The sequence below is a fragment of the Acartia tonsa genome, chromosome 2 (assembly GCF_053477335.1).
Source record: "Acartia tonsa isolate MP-2025a chromosome 2, ASM5347733v1, whole genome shotgun sequence".
In the NCBI taxonomy this organism is placed as follows: Eukaryota; Metazoa; Arthropoda; class Copepoda; order Calanoida; family Acartiidae; genus Acartia; species Acartia tonsa.
Window position 1 is genome coordinate 52,584,839 of NC_137261.1, and position 18,094 is coordinate 52,602,932.

Consider the following 18,094-nt stretch of genomic DNA (forward strand, 5'->3'; position numbering starts at 1 on the left):
GTTGGCTCAAAATCATTGGGGGACTCCTAAAATCTTGATTGATTGGTGTAAAACTTTTAAACTCATAATCTTAACTCAGAGAAGGGTTAATTTTGTTTGACATAATTTGTATCTACATCAATTTTATAGTCCATTGTCTTATACCTTAAGATCCTTGGTTAAGATTGTTTAATATTTATCAGATGGTTCAAGTGTTAAATTCCACCCCCCTCCATTAACCCTTAACGGTCGGGGAGTGGAAGTGCTAAATTGCCCCCCCCCCTCCATTGAAATATAAAATGATATCGCTAGAGTGTTAGAAAAGGAACCTCATCTAAACAGAGACACACAGCTTTATATCTATACAACAAGAACTTTATTAGCGCAAAAAAATGGAATAAAGATTATTAGTGATTAATTTGTTTTGTTTTTGCATTAATATCTCTCTAACCACTTTTATTTGTCAGCTTCTTTGAATATAGAGCCGTTTGACAAAATTGTTAATGGTCCGTTGAATAGTTAGACGGACATACCTAAGTTGTACATTAGTTTCAATACTTAAAAATATTTATTATCATTGCTAAAATTGCAACATCCCAACTTTTTTTTTGTACAATTGCAAAATATGATTTATTATTTTTTAATTAAAATTATTTATGACACTTTGACATCAGCATGGCGTTTAATAGACTAAATAGAAAACTTTAAAACTATAATCCCCTCTACATTTGTTCATTAAAATGGTCCATCATGTCTTAAAAGAAACCAGTGGGGGATATTGAAGTTAGAAAATGGCCTAAAACCCGGGGATTGAGTTTTAAGGATTTGTGAACAGTCAACAACCGGATTGTTAATTTATTGTAAGGGAGTGTTACTTTTTTAACTTGCTTTGTGTTTATTTGGGAGGTGTATATCCTTGTCGAGAGGTTGGTTAGGAGAACACCTAGGGAGGTTTCTCTACCCCTTTTATTTAAAAAGGGGGTTTATACACCCAACTCCTGAACGTTTCTACTTTTAAACCTTATAATTACTCAAATATTTAATATAAAAAGTGGTCAGTGACCGAATAAAAAACCCTGAACATAATCTTTGTAAGTTTATTCCTACACTATGATTATGCCCAGGCAAAAATAATTTCCCAATGGAATCAAACTTTTCAGGATATAGAAAGTTTTTCTTAATAGTCGTTGCTTGCTTTCCCTCAAAGTTACTATTGAACACTGATCCTACCTCCCCCCTCCTCAATTAAAATAACTCAAATAACTTTGAAACCCCCCTCAAACCTTTAAAGAGCCCTCATTTTACCCCCCTTCAACATAAAAAGCTTAGACGTCTCTAGGAAGGAGTATTATTTTCCTATGCCTACCCCATGCAGAAAAACCTAACCCTATGGGGCCAATACATGCGGTTTTCTAACCCTGCAGAGCTACCCAGTACCTAATATAACCTAACCTAACCTGATCTAAGCCTATAAACAAACAATCCTACCCTTTCTTATGAATGTAATTTAAAGTAACGGGGCAGGGTTCTGTGTTTAAAAAAGCAATTTAAAGTAAAGTCTTTATGAAACTAAAAGGAACTATTTAATACTAAGAACTCGTGAGTAACTTTGATAAAGTAAACAGAATATAAGACTAATTGTCAATTTTTCTACTTTTTTTCATAGCTAGTAATATGTATAAAATGAGCATTAATTTCAAAATAAGATATTTGAGCTTTTAGGGGTAAAAATACCCTTTTTAATGAAACAAAAATTTAAAAATTTTATACTATAGAATAGTTATTTCTCGCATTGTAATAAAAACAGCTTTCCGCGGATATAAAAGATTTTTAGCCCCGAGATGCCGAAGGCACGGGCTAAAAAAGCTGGTTTTAATATTATAATTGTGCATTTTTATATTCGTAGAAAACTGGGTATAATACGATGCTAGACATAGTTATTTTCGTATGGATGAGATCCGGTTCTAATCCACCGGATATTATTCGGTTTAGAATGAATGCGAAAAATGTATTTGTTAATTTTTCTACTTTTTTTTAATAGCTAGAATTAAATAAAAAATTTAATTTTTAAATAAAATTATTAATCCTCTAAAGGTAAGCTCTTTTCTTAATGAAACAAATATTAAAGAACTTTTATAAAGAGAAATAATGTTATTACATAACAATTTTACTTATTTGTATGGAGTAAATCTTTATGGCAATAAACTTTTTTTTGACAAAAGGTGATCAATACAAATATTTAGAAATAAAGCAGTACAATTACATAATACTGGTTTTTATGTTTTTGACTATAATTAGCAGGGCTCGGCAGGCGCGCGTCAGCCGCCTGTAAGCCTCAGAGAAATCAACCTTTTACAATTATAAAAATACTGGTTTCGTAAATAGCCTTTTTAAAAGTTATTTGCAAAACTCTAAAAAACAAAATATGTACTGTATAAAATGGGACCTCTTACTTGCCCCCCACTAAAAAGATAAAATTCAATTTAGTTCTTTAACATAGTGTGTTTTTTTGGGAGCTATCTGCATTTAAAGCTATGTTGTCGAACCAATGACCTTGCAATTTGGTCCTTATCAATTTATGTTTTAAGATAAAGGAATTTAAAACCCCTGTTTTTTAGGCATATGTAATTTGTTTAAAAGCATCAACGAAGAAAGATATTAACGATTAATTTAAGACAGGTGTAAGTGGGTTACATTAACATATACATTTTTTTTGACCCACCGTACTAATGAAATTACTTAACCATCTGATAAATATATAAACAAAGATTATTTTATATTGAAAACACTATGGTTGGTATCTGTCTATTACTAATAATGGAACAAAGTGTGAAATCTAATGACACTTATTGAAGGACTATTAGTATTAACTAGATGATTACTGGGACCAAACTAACTGGCCCAGCACAACATGCAATCAATCTCAACACAAACTCACACAAACAATTGTTAACCAATTATCAGACGGTTTATACCAATGTAATTATAATAATACACCAACAATATTAGTGTAATATTAATTAAAAATAACAGGAAATGCTTGTATACAATTTTGAAAAAATGTATCTTTATTTTAATATTGAAAAAGAAGGCATTATTAGAATTTTACAAACAGCTATTCAATTTCCAAAATCCCAATAAAAAATTTCACAAATCAAACTTGAGAAGTTTTTCAACCATTGTTAGCCTATCTAACTTTAAAGTTTAGAAAGCTGTTTATAATACGATGTGAGACAACTATTATTTATATAATGATTTTGATGAGAAAATCTTGTTACTTTAATTGATTTACTTTGATAGAAAGTTTGTCAACTTATTGTTTTTATGAGAGTACCTTTATATCCAGAAAATAGTAGAATAAAAACTATTTAGGGTGTCTTGGAATATTTTGATACCAATTACATTTTGTTAATGTTCCTAATGTACTGTATAAATTTTAAAATATATTAAAATCAATATAACTTTTTTTATGACATATTCCAATGAGAATGTAAAAGTACAAATTCAAATAATCAAGAAATTCTACATCTTAGAATAATTTGGTATTCTGTTTGAAAAGTTTTTTTTTGTTTTTTACAAAAATAAAATGTTAAAAAATTCTTTCATCAAAAAAATGCCAGTATTCCTAAAATATTCTATAAAAAAATGAAAGAAAAGTTTTCAAAAAGTACTAAAATTGTTCCTTGTAGAAAAAGTAATTTTCATGGTCAAAAAACTACAAATGCAAGGTGAATAAACGTTGAAAAAAAAGTTGACGGCCTTCCTTTTACATCCTCATGCTATAGTTCATTTACATTACAAGTTAATATAAAAAATGAATTATTCACTACCATTAATTCAGGAATGATGTATAGTCAACAAGCGAAATAAATCTAGAATGATAATTGGGGGGCAGATAAAAAGCTCGTCTTTTCTATGAAGCGTTGCCTTTAAAATCACGAAAAATCAGCTAAAATTATTAAATATTTTTTCGAATTAATTCAGCTGCCTTTAATATAATTAGCGTTTCTAATTGAAAAGAAAAAGTAACTGGATAAAGTGACTCAAAAATCAGCCATGTGACGTGATAAAAATGAAGGGTTATTCATCTCTTTTTTAAGGGTTTTCTTCCAACTTCTCCTCTCATCTCCCTCATCTTTATGACGTCACATGGCTGATTTTTTTTGTCCAGTTACATAGAAAAAGATTGTAGATCTACTCCGTGAAATGTGAAGAAACCAGAGTAGAACTAAATCAGTTCAATAATTTTCAAGATTTTAGTAGAAAACCAGATAGACAGACATACATCCTACCTTTTGGAATGATATCAATGCTATATAAGTATTCTTAATTTTTCAGCATGCAATGTAAAAAACCTATAGATGCAATTTGAAAGGAGTTCATTTATCCTTTTAAAATGACATTGTCTCAAAGTTGTCACATATCAAGTTTGTTTGAAATAATTGTCCTGTCTATTTGAAACCAAATTGTTTGATTTTGTCATACTTTTTATTCCCTAATAAAACTAATTTTGTGAAAGTTTTAAATAACCCTGTTCTGATGAGGTATTATTAAAATAATAATTTTTCATGATGTCCCCTTTTTCACTTTTATTAATTTTTAAGAAATTTATTTTGTTTTTTATTTACCTCCTCCGCCTCTGCCTCTACCGCCATCTGTTGGTTAAATTTAATATTAAATATACAAAGCATTGGTTGTCATAACAATGAGGAATCCTTACTATGGACATTACAGTGAGTTATAGTCCTGTTCAATGTATTTGGTTATTATATTTTTTTTGTGTTATACTACGTTAAGTATACTTTAGAATAAGAAAATGGATGAAAAAACTATGTACACCTTTTCAGGGACGTTCAAGGGTAAAGGGATGTTTTTACCCCCCCCCCCCCCCTAACCTATATTTTATACTTAATAGATATATAAAAAGTTCTAATAATAATAAGAATGTTAATTAGGTGCTGCCAGTTAACCCCTAGCATAGGAGATAGCATATACAATACTTTTAATTGCTGCTATCCATCGACAATTTAGAATTTACATAATGAAATTTAATCTCATACAATATAGATAATCAAAATTTAGGTTAAGGTGTTAAGGAGGGGTAATTAGACCCCCAAGCAATTTTTACCCCCCCCCCCTTAGGCCTTCTCTGGAGTTTTTTATCCCCCACAATTAAAAAATCTTGGACGTTCAATTCTGCTATACCTAAATCAATTATGCTTTTCCTTAGAATTTGTTTAGCTTAGTAAAACACTAAAAAAGTTGAATAGTTTCGTACAATATAGAGACAAAATGCTTACATCAAATGAAGATCAATTATTTGACACATTTTTTTTGCAAAAGATGCATAGATACTTACTTTATAGTTTGACTTTGTTGGCCTTTTATATACATTGTTATTTGATATTTACAAAATGTACAAATATACATTGGGAATAGTGTACACTGTACAAATATAGAATGAAACCTACCATCATCTGATATTATGAAAATAAAAATCATTCAGTAATAGTTATTTATCGCAACGCATCAAAGACATCTTTCCGCGGAAAAACTTATATTTATTAATGTTATGATTTTATTATTTTCGTGAAAATTGTCTGTAATACGATGCTATACATGATTTTTCTGTATGACTGAGTTGGTTCTAATCCAGCGAATACTAATCAGTTACGAAGCCATACTAAAAAAATGCTTAATATTCATGCGGGTATTTTTTTCTTGTGATGATTGCTCTTACACGAACAGAATGGAATAACACTCCCAAAAATAGATACAAACCTGCCAGGTAATTATAAAAATGCTTTCTGGAAAGGAGAGCTATATGAGTCCAGCGGTTAGTGAGATCTTTCGGTGCAAACATAAAAACATCTTGTTACTTTTAAATAAGCATTCAACTCATGCAAAATACTATATCATGGTACTAAAATATGAATTTAACTTTGTAAAAATATCTATTTATTTTCTTTTAAAATAATAGATACTATTTATATCTTTGTTACAGACAGCAAAAGAATTATAAATTACAAAAAAATCAAAGCACTTAATTGGATAAGATATTTTTGGATAATACCTCTTGGAGCAAGAGAAAACAAGGTTCATTATCTATAATTGGATTAATGAAACCCAACTAAACATTTATTTTCATTTTTGAAACAAACATGTTTTTAGCCACTGCGAGGCACTATACCTGCGGGGCTTTTTTGACCTGTATTTAACCTAAACTAACAAGTTAAAAAGTTTCAATTTTTATTTTATAAGCTTTACTTTCTGTACTTTCTGAAAATGGATTTATTATTTCTTGGATCTTACACAAGATTATTATATACTTTAATGAAGTGAATCTTGTAGCTGGCTAAAATAACGACCCCCCCCCCCCATCGACTCCCTCTCCTCCTACTGGATGAACGAAGTGATCAATAATTTTTACGAATCAAGCCTGAAAATATGTTCAACAAAAATCTAACCCTAAATAGCAAAGTCTTTCTAAGACAGTCTCTTCATATGAACTCTTTAATTTAATGGGTTATTTCATTAAAGAAGAGCCCATAATGACCTAAAATATACGCAAATTTAAAAAAGTACAAGGGCAAAAACTAAAATAATTATTTTAAAAGTTAAATTAACTGTTGATTTAAAAAAAACATTTTTTTGTTTAATTTATTTTAGAAAATATTTCATTTTATAAATAATTCTACACTCATGTGTACGTAACTGGACAAAGTGTCTTAAAAACCCCTCATGTTTATGACGTCTAAATTGTTGATTGTCCAGTTACATGTGTACAGAATATGGACTGTACAAAAATCAGACCCTTAATTTATGACTAACCAATAGACATAGTAAACCTAGTTGGTCCATCTGACCCCAGTTTTCGTTAAACAGGGATTCTTTGCAGACAAAACCATTGTTTACTTTTTGTTATATGCGATATACGGGCGACATTAATTGGGACGAAATTTTTCATTTCAATGATATAATTTACGGAAAGCTAACTTTATTATAAGATATTAAACAATTAATAACTAACTTATTATATGTTTTTTATCCTATGCTTCCTGTTATACGAGGAAAGAAATTTTTACACGAAATAATGTACACAAGAAAAGTTTAATCCTAAGATATGTGACAATTTATATAGCTGACTCATAATGTGAACGAAATGAAAAAATTAAGCCCTTACGTACCAAGATTTGTAAAATATTTCAACCAATGAGATGTCTTGAATGTAACTTTAGTATTTTTCTATTGGCTGCTTTAGACACAGTATGGTTTACCTCTTTCTTGGATATTGCCGATAGTTGACCTGCGCCTCCATTGGCCAGACAACCTCCTAGCTCCAATAACACTATTTACACCTTTCATTTTTATTTATCTATCCAACAGAAATATACACAGCTTCATGCATATACAAAAGACAATTGATGAAATAAATTTCGTATCAAATTCTAATGGCTACACCCATAAAGATCTTATTTCTATTTAGTTTTTTTTTAAAGTAAAAAGACAAATTTCGGTGAAGGGGGGGGGGGGGGGGGTTGCAAGATCTTTCGGTATGTTAATCAAGTAAAATCTATGCTTTCTATATGTACGTAGTTATCCTTTTCCTTTTATTTCTAACCGATTTATAAGACTTGAAGAATGATTCAGTGTTATTTTCAAAGATATATTTAGTTATAAGTTCACATTGAAGACCCTTTTTTTAAAGCGAAACTTCTCTGTAATTAGGGTAGATCCGTCCGTACATAACGGTTAGCTTTTTAAAGTCAATTTAGGTATATTCTCTGTTACCATAAAATATAATTTATAAAACGTAGTAACTCTATGATTATTACAAGAAAGTCTCTAGGTTCATTTTAAGCAAGCTAATTTTTAAACTTTTTGATCAATTTCTTTACAATGCAATGATATGATCATCCTATGTAAGACGATTAAGCACAATGTTAGGAGCAAATCATCTCTATAATCATGACTTAAAATGTAAGTATGTTTGTAATAATCCAGGGACAAGAAACCCGGATTCTGACAAACAAATAATAGTTAAAATTTCTCTACAACCTACTTCCTTCTTCCCCCCTTCCCCCCTTCCCCTCTTACCCACTTCTCTGTTGTTACATATATGTAGTTGTTCGTTTGTCTGTATAACAGATCTATAGTATAGATGTATATACAGACAACTACCTCCCTTAATTTTTCAAAGACCTCTTTCGTCTGCTTCTAAATAATTTTCTGCTACTTAGCTGTGTTAATATAAGCGATACCATTAGTTGATTTTCAATGACCCAATAGGAAGGTTGCACAAGACGATTGCGATGGGGAGATGCAGTTATTTAACTCTTTCTCCCTCTAGTGTTTTACTCTAATGTCTGTATTATTTGTTGAGCTTTACTTTTATGGATGATGTTCCCTTTTTTAATACTCTTAAATCTAATCTTAAAATTGAACAAACTGTACATATCTTTGAAATCTAACGTAGAAAATGTGAAGAAAAAAATTATTAATGAAATGACCTAACGGCGTTCATATTCGCAACTTTCTGAAAACAAGTATTTAATTGACTACATTTGGTGTTTTTAATTTTAGTTTTTTAGAATACTGAAAAAAAATCTCAAAATACTTTGCATGGTTTAAACTACAATAAAGCTTTCAATTAATAAAACCCATTTCTTCCCTACCCCCTTTTTTTAAAGATTAAAATATTTACAGCCCCAGCAGGGGGCATTAACCCAACTGGTACCATTTCTTGTGGGCTCTTTGAATCTTTACTTAACCTAACCATACATAAAATAATTATAGAATTACGTCAAAACTTTCTTTGCAAGTGCAAACATACAGAAATCAAAATCTTAATTTAATTCCAATTATAAATAAACATTTCCCGTTGCAAAATAAGCTAATACCTTATAATTAACAAAAATTACAATGCAAAATATAATTGGATATTTATCTAGAAACAAAGTTTATAAAAAGTCAGATAGATAATTGTTAGTTTTGCAGCAGAGGGTCTGCACTACAAAAACAACAAAAAAGAAAACAAAACTTGTAATCACTTGAAAATGCACAAAACAAAAACTTTGCAATAAGCATCAGATTTCTTTTTCAACAAATTAATTTGACATTACAGCAGTTGGACAAGTTTCTTTTTGTGTGTTTTTAATGCATGAAGTTTTGAGTGGAGGTATGTTGTTGGTACTGGGTGGTACTGGTGGTAATTTGCAACAATCATTCATACTTCATTCATGCAAAATTTCAGGCATAATTTGGTGCAATATAATTTAATTAAATTATTTTCAAGCATTTAGCATTAATGCAGGAGTAAAATATACACTTTTTGTTTTACAATACCAAATAATTGAATTTAAAGACTTGTCAAAGGCATAAAGATTACTGATAATGTATAATGTAGAAAAAAACAATCACATGATGCACAAAATAAAAAAAAGATATTATCTTTAGACTTGTTTAGTGTTTTCAATAATATTGGCTGAATTGAACTCAACAACAAGTTGAAACAATGGATTGGACCGAATCTGTGCCCCCCATGGTTTTATCAAATTCAACATTGGGGACGGGGGTAACCAAAAGAGAGTTAGGGAGGTAAAGGGGGGTCACAAACTGGTGACCCCAGATCCCATCTTCTTACCTAATATTGATCCTGCTGTTTCAATGATTTGCAAAGTGTACTGCCAAAGGCAGAAGGGGGACAAAAAAAAGAGGAGGAGGTGGTTAATGGAGAGAAAAGCGTAATAATAATACGATATAACAAAACTCTCAATATTTTCAATTCAAGTTAAATTGTTACGGTGCTAGCCAGCTAGAGCCCGCTACGAAAAGTAACTCCGTCTTTTTTAAAATTCCCCTCAAACCCCATCAATCTCTCACAATCTATTTTTCTCCTTTTTTTATGTCTCTCTTTTAAAGATTAATGAAAAGCCACCCGTTTCATTGTTATAAGATTGTATTGGAAAAGACTTGGTCTCAGAAAGTCAGGGATCTTAAGGGATAAAACAATGAACATTGACTTGATATATATCCCCAATGATGACACACAAAATTTACTTTTTCCATGTAAATGAAAATTATGATTGAAAAGTTTGGAATTAATCAATCAAAATTGAATTAAAGTACCCAAAGTTTTTTAGGCAAAAAATAAACACGTTCTCTCATATATTAGTTTAAAACTTTGGGTACTAAAATAATAATGATTGGTTAGTTTAAACTGGCAGGGTCCAACATTTTCAACCATTAGTAATATTCATAAAAGATAATTATGTTAATTTTATATCTTTGGGAATGTAAATCAATTAATCGGCCATGGTTCTATCCCCGAATTTACAGCCCAATGTTCCCTCTCTCCCTGGCAGAAGCTTGATATTATGTAAGCTAAGCCAGCTCTGTAGCTATAGGAAACTAAAACGCACTGAATTTATTGAATCATGTTTATTGAAACTTTGTTCTTCTCCAAACAGTTATATAACCTAAATGCTGTCCTTTTAGGTCACTTTAATGCATTTCAAAATCTTTCATAAAATAGATAATTTTAAAATTTTCTTAAGTGGTATCTTAAAAATAAGTAGAAACACATATATTTTTAAAGAATGTTCCTTAAAATATTATTTTGAAAAAACTAAAATATTTCAATTAACTCTATTTATTTTCTTTTTAAGGCCAAAAGCTTTATATTAAAGATGGTTTTGAGGAAGAAAAATCAGTACTAAAAGTGTGTCTTGGTATTTTTTTTAGGCATCTTTAAAAGAGTACACAGCTGTACTTTATTGGAAATTGTAGTGCCCCCCCCCCCTTAATGAATGGGGGTAAGCCAAGGAGAAAAATAAAAAGTAATATCAATGTAAAAATGGTTTACTTTAGTTTGACGATGTTTTATATATTTTTTAAATGTATGTCCTAAAATTGTTTTATGACACTTTTACATAAGATATTCTAAAAATAACTATTGATATCTTCAATATAGGTCCTTGGATGGTTATATCTTAAAATTTTTACTTATTTTTATTAATCTTATAAAACCTAGATTTGATTTACTCAACTTTGCTGTTAACACTAAGTATGGAAAATCATGCAGGCCACCATCATACATTTATGTAATTATTTCGAAACTTTTATCTTGAAAGCGACTTTTAACTTTTTAAGTCACGAGAAATTGTAATGTTAATTCAGGGAACGGGAGAACATTGAACTATAACTTTGAACTATAAATTAAACTTGTTTGTTATATTCTTTCTAGAATTAGCAATCTTAAAAACTTTAGGAACTTCGGTTAGTGGCAACGTCTCTAAAGGGGCGTTTTGTCGTATTTTCACAGTAGCCTTTCTATCAAACCTATCAAAAGCTACTGTAAAAATAAGACGAAACGCCCCTTAAGAGGCGTTTCCACAAGAGGAACTTCTTATTAAATATTGATTGGGTAGTTGGAACTTTGACACAGACAATAAATTAAATCTATAAAAGAGGGTAATTTTGTTTATCATAATTGGGGGTGCATAAAAATCATAAGTATATTGCCTTATCCCTTAATGTCCCTAAGAATTAACCTTTTATTGAATAGTCTCAATAAGACGACAATTTTAAATTGATTTGGTTTTTCTAGAAATTCTTTGCCAAATTTAGCTTGGTAAAATAGAATACACGAAAACTTCTTTCAATTTTTCTTTTTATTCTAGCGGCTACGCCCCTATGGGCCTCTAGTGTACTCGAGGAGAGGGTTGGGGAAAATTAAAATTTTTGGCTTTAAAAAAAGTTTTGGGTAATGGGGGAATCTAGGGGCGAATTCTTATAGACGGAGTAACCCAACCTTAGTTATAAATTGGAACAGTCAATGTAAAGAAGAAACATATCGGTTAGCGAGATTCTAAACTATAAATAAACAGACAAACAAACAAACAAACACAGAAGGACAAATAGATAGACATTTTTATAAGGATTATAAGCCTCTAATAAACAGGGTATCTAAAAACCTTAAGATTCGTTTATTTCTTGTAAATTCATTCCGATGCTATAAGTCAAATCATTTTCATTATCTGATTTTATCCCACTGTAGAATTATTTAGACAAAAAACACTAAACAAAAAGAAGATGCTATACATAAAAATTCAACATTCTACCATAAAGAGTAACTCAGAAAATCAAATTTGTACAATAGAAATTTAATTTCCTTAAGATAGTAAGCTTTACAAAAATTTACAGCAACTTTTTTGTATTTAAACACTTGTCAACCTCTATTTGAAAAAAAACTTATTTTCATTTTGATCTCTTATAACATTTATTTCTTGGAAAATATCAATTTAAAACGTATTGACAACTGAGTATAATGAATTTGAAAAAAATATGATTACATAAATGCTAGAACACAGGGATCCTAGGGGATAAGACAAATATTAAAATCATTGATAGAAAAGTTTAGACACTGCTGGTTTGAGCTAAATCAAATAAATAGATTAAATAAACGTCCTAAAAATTAATAAAAGTCTCCTCTAAAAAAGCCAGCGATTGGGAGCATACGTTTCTTAAAATTTGGATACCAGTAAAATTTACAGCCAAATGCTCTTTCCCTCCCTCCCTGACAGAGCAGCAAATGCTTTTAGAATTATAATTGATATTCACAAATTCTTGGAATTAAATGTAGTTGCAGTAGTCAATAAAATTGAGGATGCACAAGGCTTTACTATTTTCATTTGTGGATACACAATATTCTATTTAAACCCTTTCAAAGATTTAAATTTTTTCCCCCCTTATACGCTTATGCTTATTTTATGTATTCGTTGTCAATTTTTGATAACTAAACAAAAAATAGACAAAATAAAATAGTTTTATTCTGTTTGAATAAAACAAAGTGTTTGATATTTAAATTAACATTTTTTCAAAATAAAGTGAAAGACTATATAAAACATGAAACCCTATCAACCTGTTTTTATAGCAGTGGAAGGATCAAAATTCTTACACAGAAGATAAGTTTTAAAAAGATGACTACATCCATAAAAGCGAAGCCCTGAAACGGTATGACAAACGTACATTAACACTTTTAGATTGTCAGAACTGAATAATCAAATTATAAATCTATAAAAGTCGAACAAAATTTTAAGTAAAAACTTCTTAAATACAGGATAATGTTCAAGGACATACTTACATTTTTAGACTCGAATATAGAGATGCTCTGCTTTTAATATTGTACTTTGTTGTCCTAGGAATCAGTATGCCAAAAATCAGATCAAGTGAATAATTATGTCACATAAAAATTTTCTGCTAATAAGTTAAAGTAAACATGTATAAAATGGACGTATGGACATTCTGGCAAAGATTACAGAGTTGCTACGCCTTCTAAATTGTACCCAACTACTAAATCGATAGTACAATTACAACATGCCTAAATAACGAAAAGAGCTAACTGTTACGGACTGTCGGACCGACCCTAATTATAGAAAAAGCTTCGCCATAATGATTGAATGTTTCAAAAATTTGGAAAATAACAATCATTAGGAAAGTTATTAACATCAATATATATTCTCTATGAACTCCTAAGAAATATCTAATAATTAAAAGTGAAGCTTTACTATAATTAGGGTCGGTCCGCACGTAACGGATAGCTCTTATCGATCGTTTAGGAATGTTAGAATTGTCATTACGATTTAAACTTTGCATGATTTTTACTTTAACAGTTAGTTACGATACAGGAACTATATCATCGTAACCGGAAAGTCCGAAGTCCATATTATAAGTGAGACATCTCTTTAATCAAATATTAAAGTTCTGTTTTTTAAGTACTGACACTCTACTATTGTAATGTTCGTTTGTCCTTCCATTTCAGAGCTTAGCTTTTATGAATGTTGTAATTTTTGTCACTACCAAAAATGGCTAGGGTTAACATGTACCTAGCAACATTGATGCATTGAAAATGATTGCTTTAAACGGTGCAATCATTTCAACTTCTTGCTTATTTTCTTCAATTCAAAATCTATATTCTTTTCAGGCTTAAATGAAACAATATTTGCAGAAATTCATAAAAAAACAAGGATGACAAGGTCCATAAAAGCGAAGCTCTGAAACAGTAGGATAAACGTACATTACCACTTGTATGGGAAGTTGTTTAAGGACATTCTTACATTTTTTAACTTGATCATAGAGATGCTTCGCTTTTAACATTGTACATTGTTGTTCTAGGAATCAGTATTCTTTAAAGCAGATAAATAAAATAATTATATCTAATAAAAAATTGTTGTCAAAAAAGTTAAAGATCAACAATTTTTAAAGAGACGTACATAAATTTTTATAACGCTTATAGAGTTGCTACGCTTTTAAATCGTGCATAACTACCACAAGAATCACAATGCCAGGTTTGAAATCGATAGGACAAGTCTAAAATGCCAAAATTTACGATAAGTGCTATCCGTTACGGACGGACCGACCCTAATCATAGAAAAGCTTCGATTTTAACAAGACTGACCAATTTGTGGCAAAGTAAACAGATTCATAGTAATCATTAGTTTGTTTTTTTATTGTTCCATAAATTCAACTAAATCTATCTTTTTTTATATTTTTAATTCTATGACTGTTGTATAATTTCATTTTTTAAAAGTAAATGAAAGATTAGCATCGATTGAACCAAAACTAAACTTACTATCCGTTCACTTTAATACTATCTATTTAGGTAAAGAATAATCGGATCATGGAAAGAAAACCAAGTTTCGGGTTTCATCGCATTTTCACAGTAGCTTTCTTCCCATTTGTACCCCCTGCGGGCAATCATTGTCATTTACCTAACCTAACCTAAAATAAGCTACTGTGAAAATAGGACGATAATCCTTTTCTATTAGGTTTAGAATGTTCTTCTAGCTAGGTAATATATATGTAGAGAAATATCAATCTCAGCGCTCGACTCCCTAGCCTATAACCTAACCTAACCTAATTTAGTTGTTCTCTGTCGGGGGGGAGGAGGAGGGGGGGGGGGGGGGGTACTCAAATTTTCAAAATTGAAAAAAGAGGATAACGTCAAAACATGACATTTAGGAACGGTTGAAACCAACACAGTAGGTCCCAAGACACTACATACCTTACTATTGCAGACCAACCTTTTGATTGTACGATCTTTGTCTGTAAGTCCTATGTTTATATGCCCTATATTTTTGATTTATAATTATTTTCTTAAACATTGATAAAAGTAAATTCTAGAGTATCTTTGCTTCAATCAAATTAAAAAAAAAACTTACTATCCGTAGAGTCTCCAAGTATTGTGCCTCGTCTGTTTCGGTTCATAATCATGAAATCCTAAAAACAACAACAACAACAGACATTATTATTCAGGGATATTAAGGGATAAGACAATCTTGGATAAATTTATTTAAACCCCTAATTATCATAAACAAAACTAACATTAAACTGGAGAGAAAAGTCCCCAAAGTTTTTAGATAAAGAAATGAGATAACTTGCTTATACCAGTATAATTTACAGTCCAATACCCCTCCACCCCTGTTATTCTTTTATAATGTTGAATTTAGTTTTCTCATTAAATAATAAGGTAAATTCCATTACACTTTTTTATTGCCAATTTAAAATTGTTTTCTTCCATAACAGTCCCCAAAAAACATTACTACTAAAATAGTTATTTATTGCATACTACCATAGACAGCTTTCCGCGGATATCAATTGAAAATTATAAAATTAAAACCAGACTAGAGAAACCGAAGGCCCGGGCTAACAAAACTGGTATTGATTTTATGATTTTTATTTTTATAGTCGTGGAAAATTGTCCGTATTACGATGCTATATATTATTTTTCTGTACGGATAAGAACCGGTTCTAATAGAACGGATTTTGATAGTTTTTGAAGTTATATAGGAAAAACATTTACATATTATAGGATTAAAAAATCAGATGCGCTAAAAAAGACACCACAGTTTAGTATCTTCATTCTTCATCTTCTACACTCTGAATTGCCTTCCTCCCACAAATTAAAGAAAACCTCTTAGGGGGTAGGGTTGGAAATTATATATAGTACTATTATTCTGTGGCGTTGTGAGGGGGGTGGGGGGTAGGGGGTATTAGACTTTGAAATCTGTTTTGAAGAACATTAAGTTGTGCTAATTTTGATGCAAAATTAAAAAAAAATTAGATTACTAAAATCATAATAAATTTTCAAGACAATAACATTTTACATGCATATTTGCAGTAAATTCATACTATATTTAAACTGCATTTTATTGCTGAATGTAAAATGCAACAATGTGGTTTTAGTTTAAACTTTAAAGTAAATTATTAGTTTTCAAAAAAATATACAAAATATATTAATCGCATCGTACATTAAAAGTATAATCAAAATTTTAGGATAACTAATAAAATGTTTAAAGTCTGAGAAAACTAAATTTAAATTTTCTTTTTTATATGGAAAAAAAATCTTAAATCCTTCCACTTATCAAAATAGGTATGTCATTGATCAAGGGTGGTTTATTATAATTAAAAGCTCACAGAGGTTACAGGCTTAGTAGAAGTTTAATATTTGAACAACAAATTTAAAAAGACTAAATTGACCTAATGTATAACATTTAAGAATAAAAGTAATATTTCAAGCTGCTTGAAAGTGCTAAATTTAGCTGTTTTGGATTGTTTTTGTTGGAAAAATATCTCATACTTTAGTTTTATGACAACCTTAATTTTCGGGGCTCGGCAGCCGCGCCTCATCCGCACATAAGCATAAAATTAAAAACCGCTAGTGTGACTAATATTTTCTCTCTCAAAAAGTTGTACTGTCTGTTAAGGAACAGGTTTGGACATCCTTCTAAACTTCAATGTTTTCAGTGCGGCTGCCGACCTTTGATATTTTCTCCTCTAATTCAGATCCGACTTAACTTCATTTGAACACCCAAATTATTTAAAAAAAAATAAAAATTCTGAAAAATTTTACCGAATTTCTGCGTATAGAGGTCATTTCTGATTCTGTGTCGCTGGGGCCAGAATCGGAGAAATCTTCCACAGAGTTTAGAAAAACTCGAGTTTCTGTCAGAGTGTAATTTGAGCTTTTAAGATTTATGTAACTCTTTATAGATGTTACTCTATTTGCCAGGGAAATTTTTCATGGAGTGTGGGGACATTGGTCTGTTTATTACACTAGTCCCCAAAGTTTTATGATAACGTTTTCTTAGTAGTTGGCTTTGAAACTTTGGGGACTTTTGTTAAATTGTTATTTGGTTGGTTCATTAAATTGAGTGTCCAAACGTTTCAACCAATAACTATTCTGTACAGAAGGGGTAATTGTGTATATTATCATTGAGGATGTACATTAATTTGTCAGATATTGTCTTATCCGTTATTATTACATTCATGGAATTTTTGTCTTTTAAACAATGTATAGTTTACAATTTTATCTTAAATTCAAGGCATTAATCAAATTCAAAGATATTTTTGTAAAGATTTAAGACAAACATTGAAACCGCAAAACTTGAAAAAAAAACATTGAAAATCTAATCTTCATGGGAATCGCTAAAACTTCCTGTTGTGTGTAAAACCTTTTTTTGTTAAATAATTTGATAATAGGGGCTTTCACTCAAGCCAAATGACCAACGAAGCCCCCTTCCCTTCTTTTGAATTAAAGATATATTTGTACCCTCAATGAAGAAGGCTTTAACACAGCGGGGCTTTAACATCATTTTACTTTCCCCTTAGGACTCTTCTTATCTTTACTTAACCTTACCTAAACTGAATTTTATAAAAAACAATTTGCGTTATGAGGGAAGCCATCGAAAAATATTTAAAGTTTACTATAATTTATGCTTTAGAGAAGTGAACCTTTATATAATTACATATCTTACTCTTTACTCAACTAGCGGCTACGCCCCTCGAAGACACCCTCTCCAAAAATAGTTTAAAACCTTCACAGGACCTATAAGAAGCTTCACTGTAAAGGAAAATAATTTCAGTTCAAGGGTTACAGATCCTTCGGGACATACAAAAAACGCTTACTACTTAGATAGAATAGGATTGACTTAAAGTCTGTGATTTTAAATTCGAAAGTAAAAAAAATAATTTTATCTCATAATTAGGGGCTTTTAAAATTCTGTATTGATGACATTTTGGGGAATACCAAATCGATGTACTTTTAGAAACAATA

General features: G+C 30.3%; 1 protein-coding gene across 1 annotated transcript in view; it reads right to left on the minus strand.

Annotated features, from left to right (window-relative positions):
• The window catches only part of LOC145312607 (inactive ubiquitin carboxyl-terminal hydrolase MINDY-4B-like), a 50,556-nt gene extending 32,923 nt beyond the window's left edge, over positions 1-17,633 (minus strand). Inside the window, exons 1-3 of the mRNA XM_080151865.1 lie at positions 17,591-17,633; positions 16,892-16,983; positions 15,201-15,258 (exon numbers count right to left, since the gene is read on the minus strand). Coding sequence (XP_080007991.1) covers positions 15,201-15,258; positions 16,892-16,983; positions 17,591-17,633 — 193 coding nt within the window. The remainder of the gene's footprint in view (positions 1-15,200; positions 15,259-16,891; positions 16,984-17,590) is intronic.
• Between the last annotated feature and the right edge of the window lie 461 nt (positions 17,634-18,094).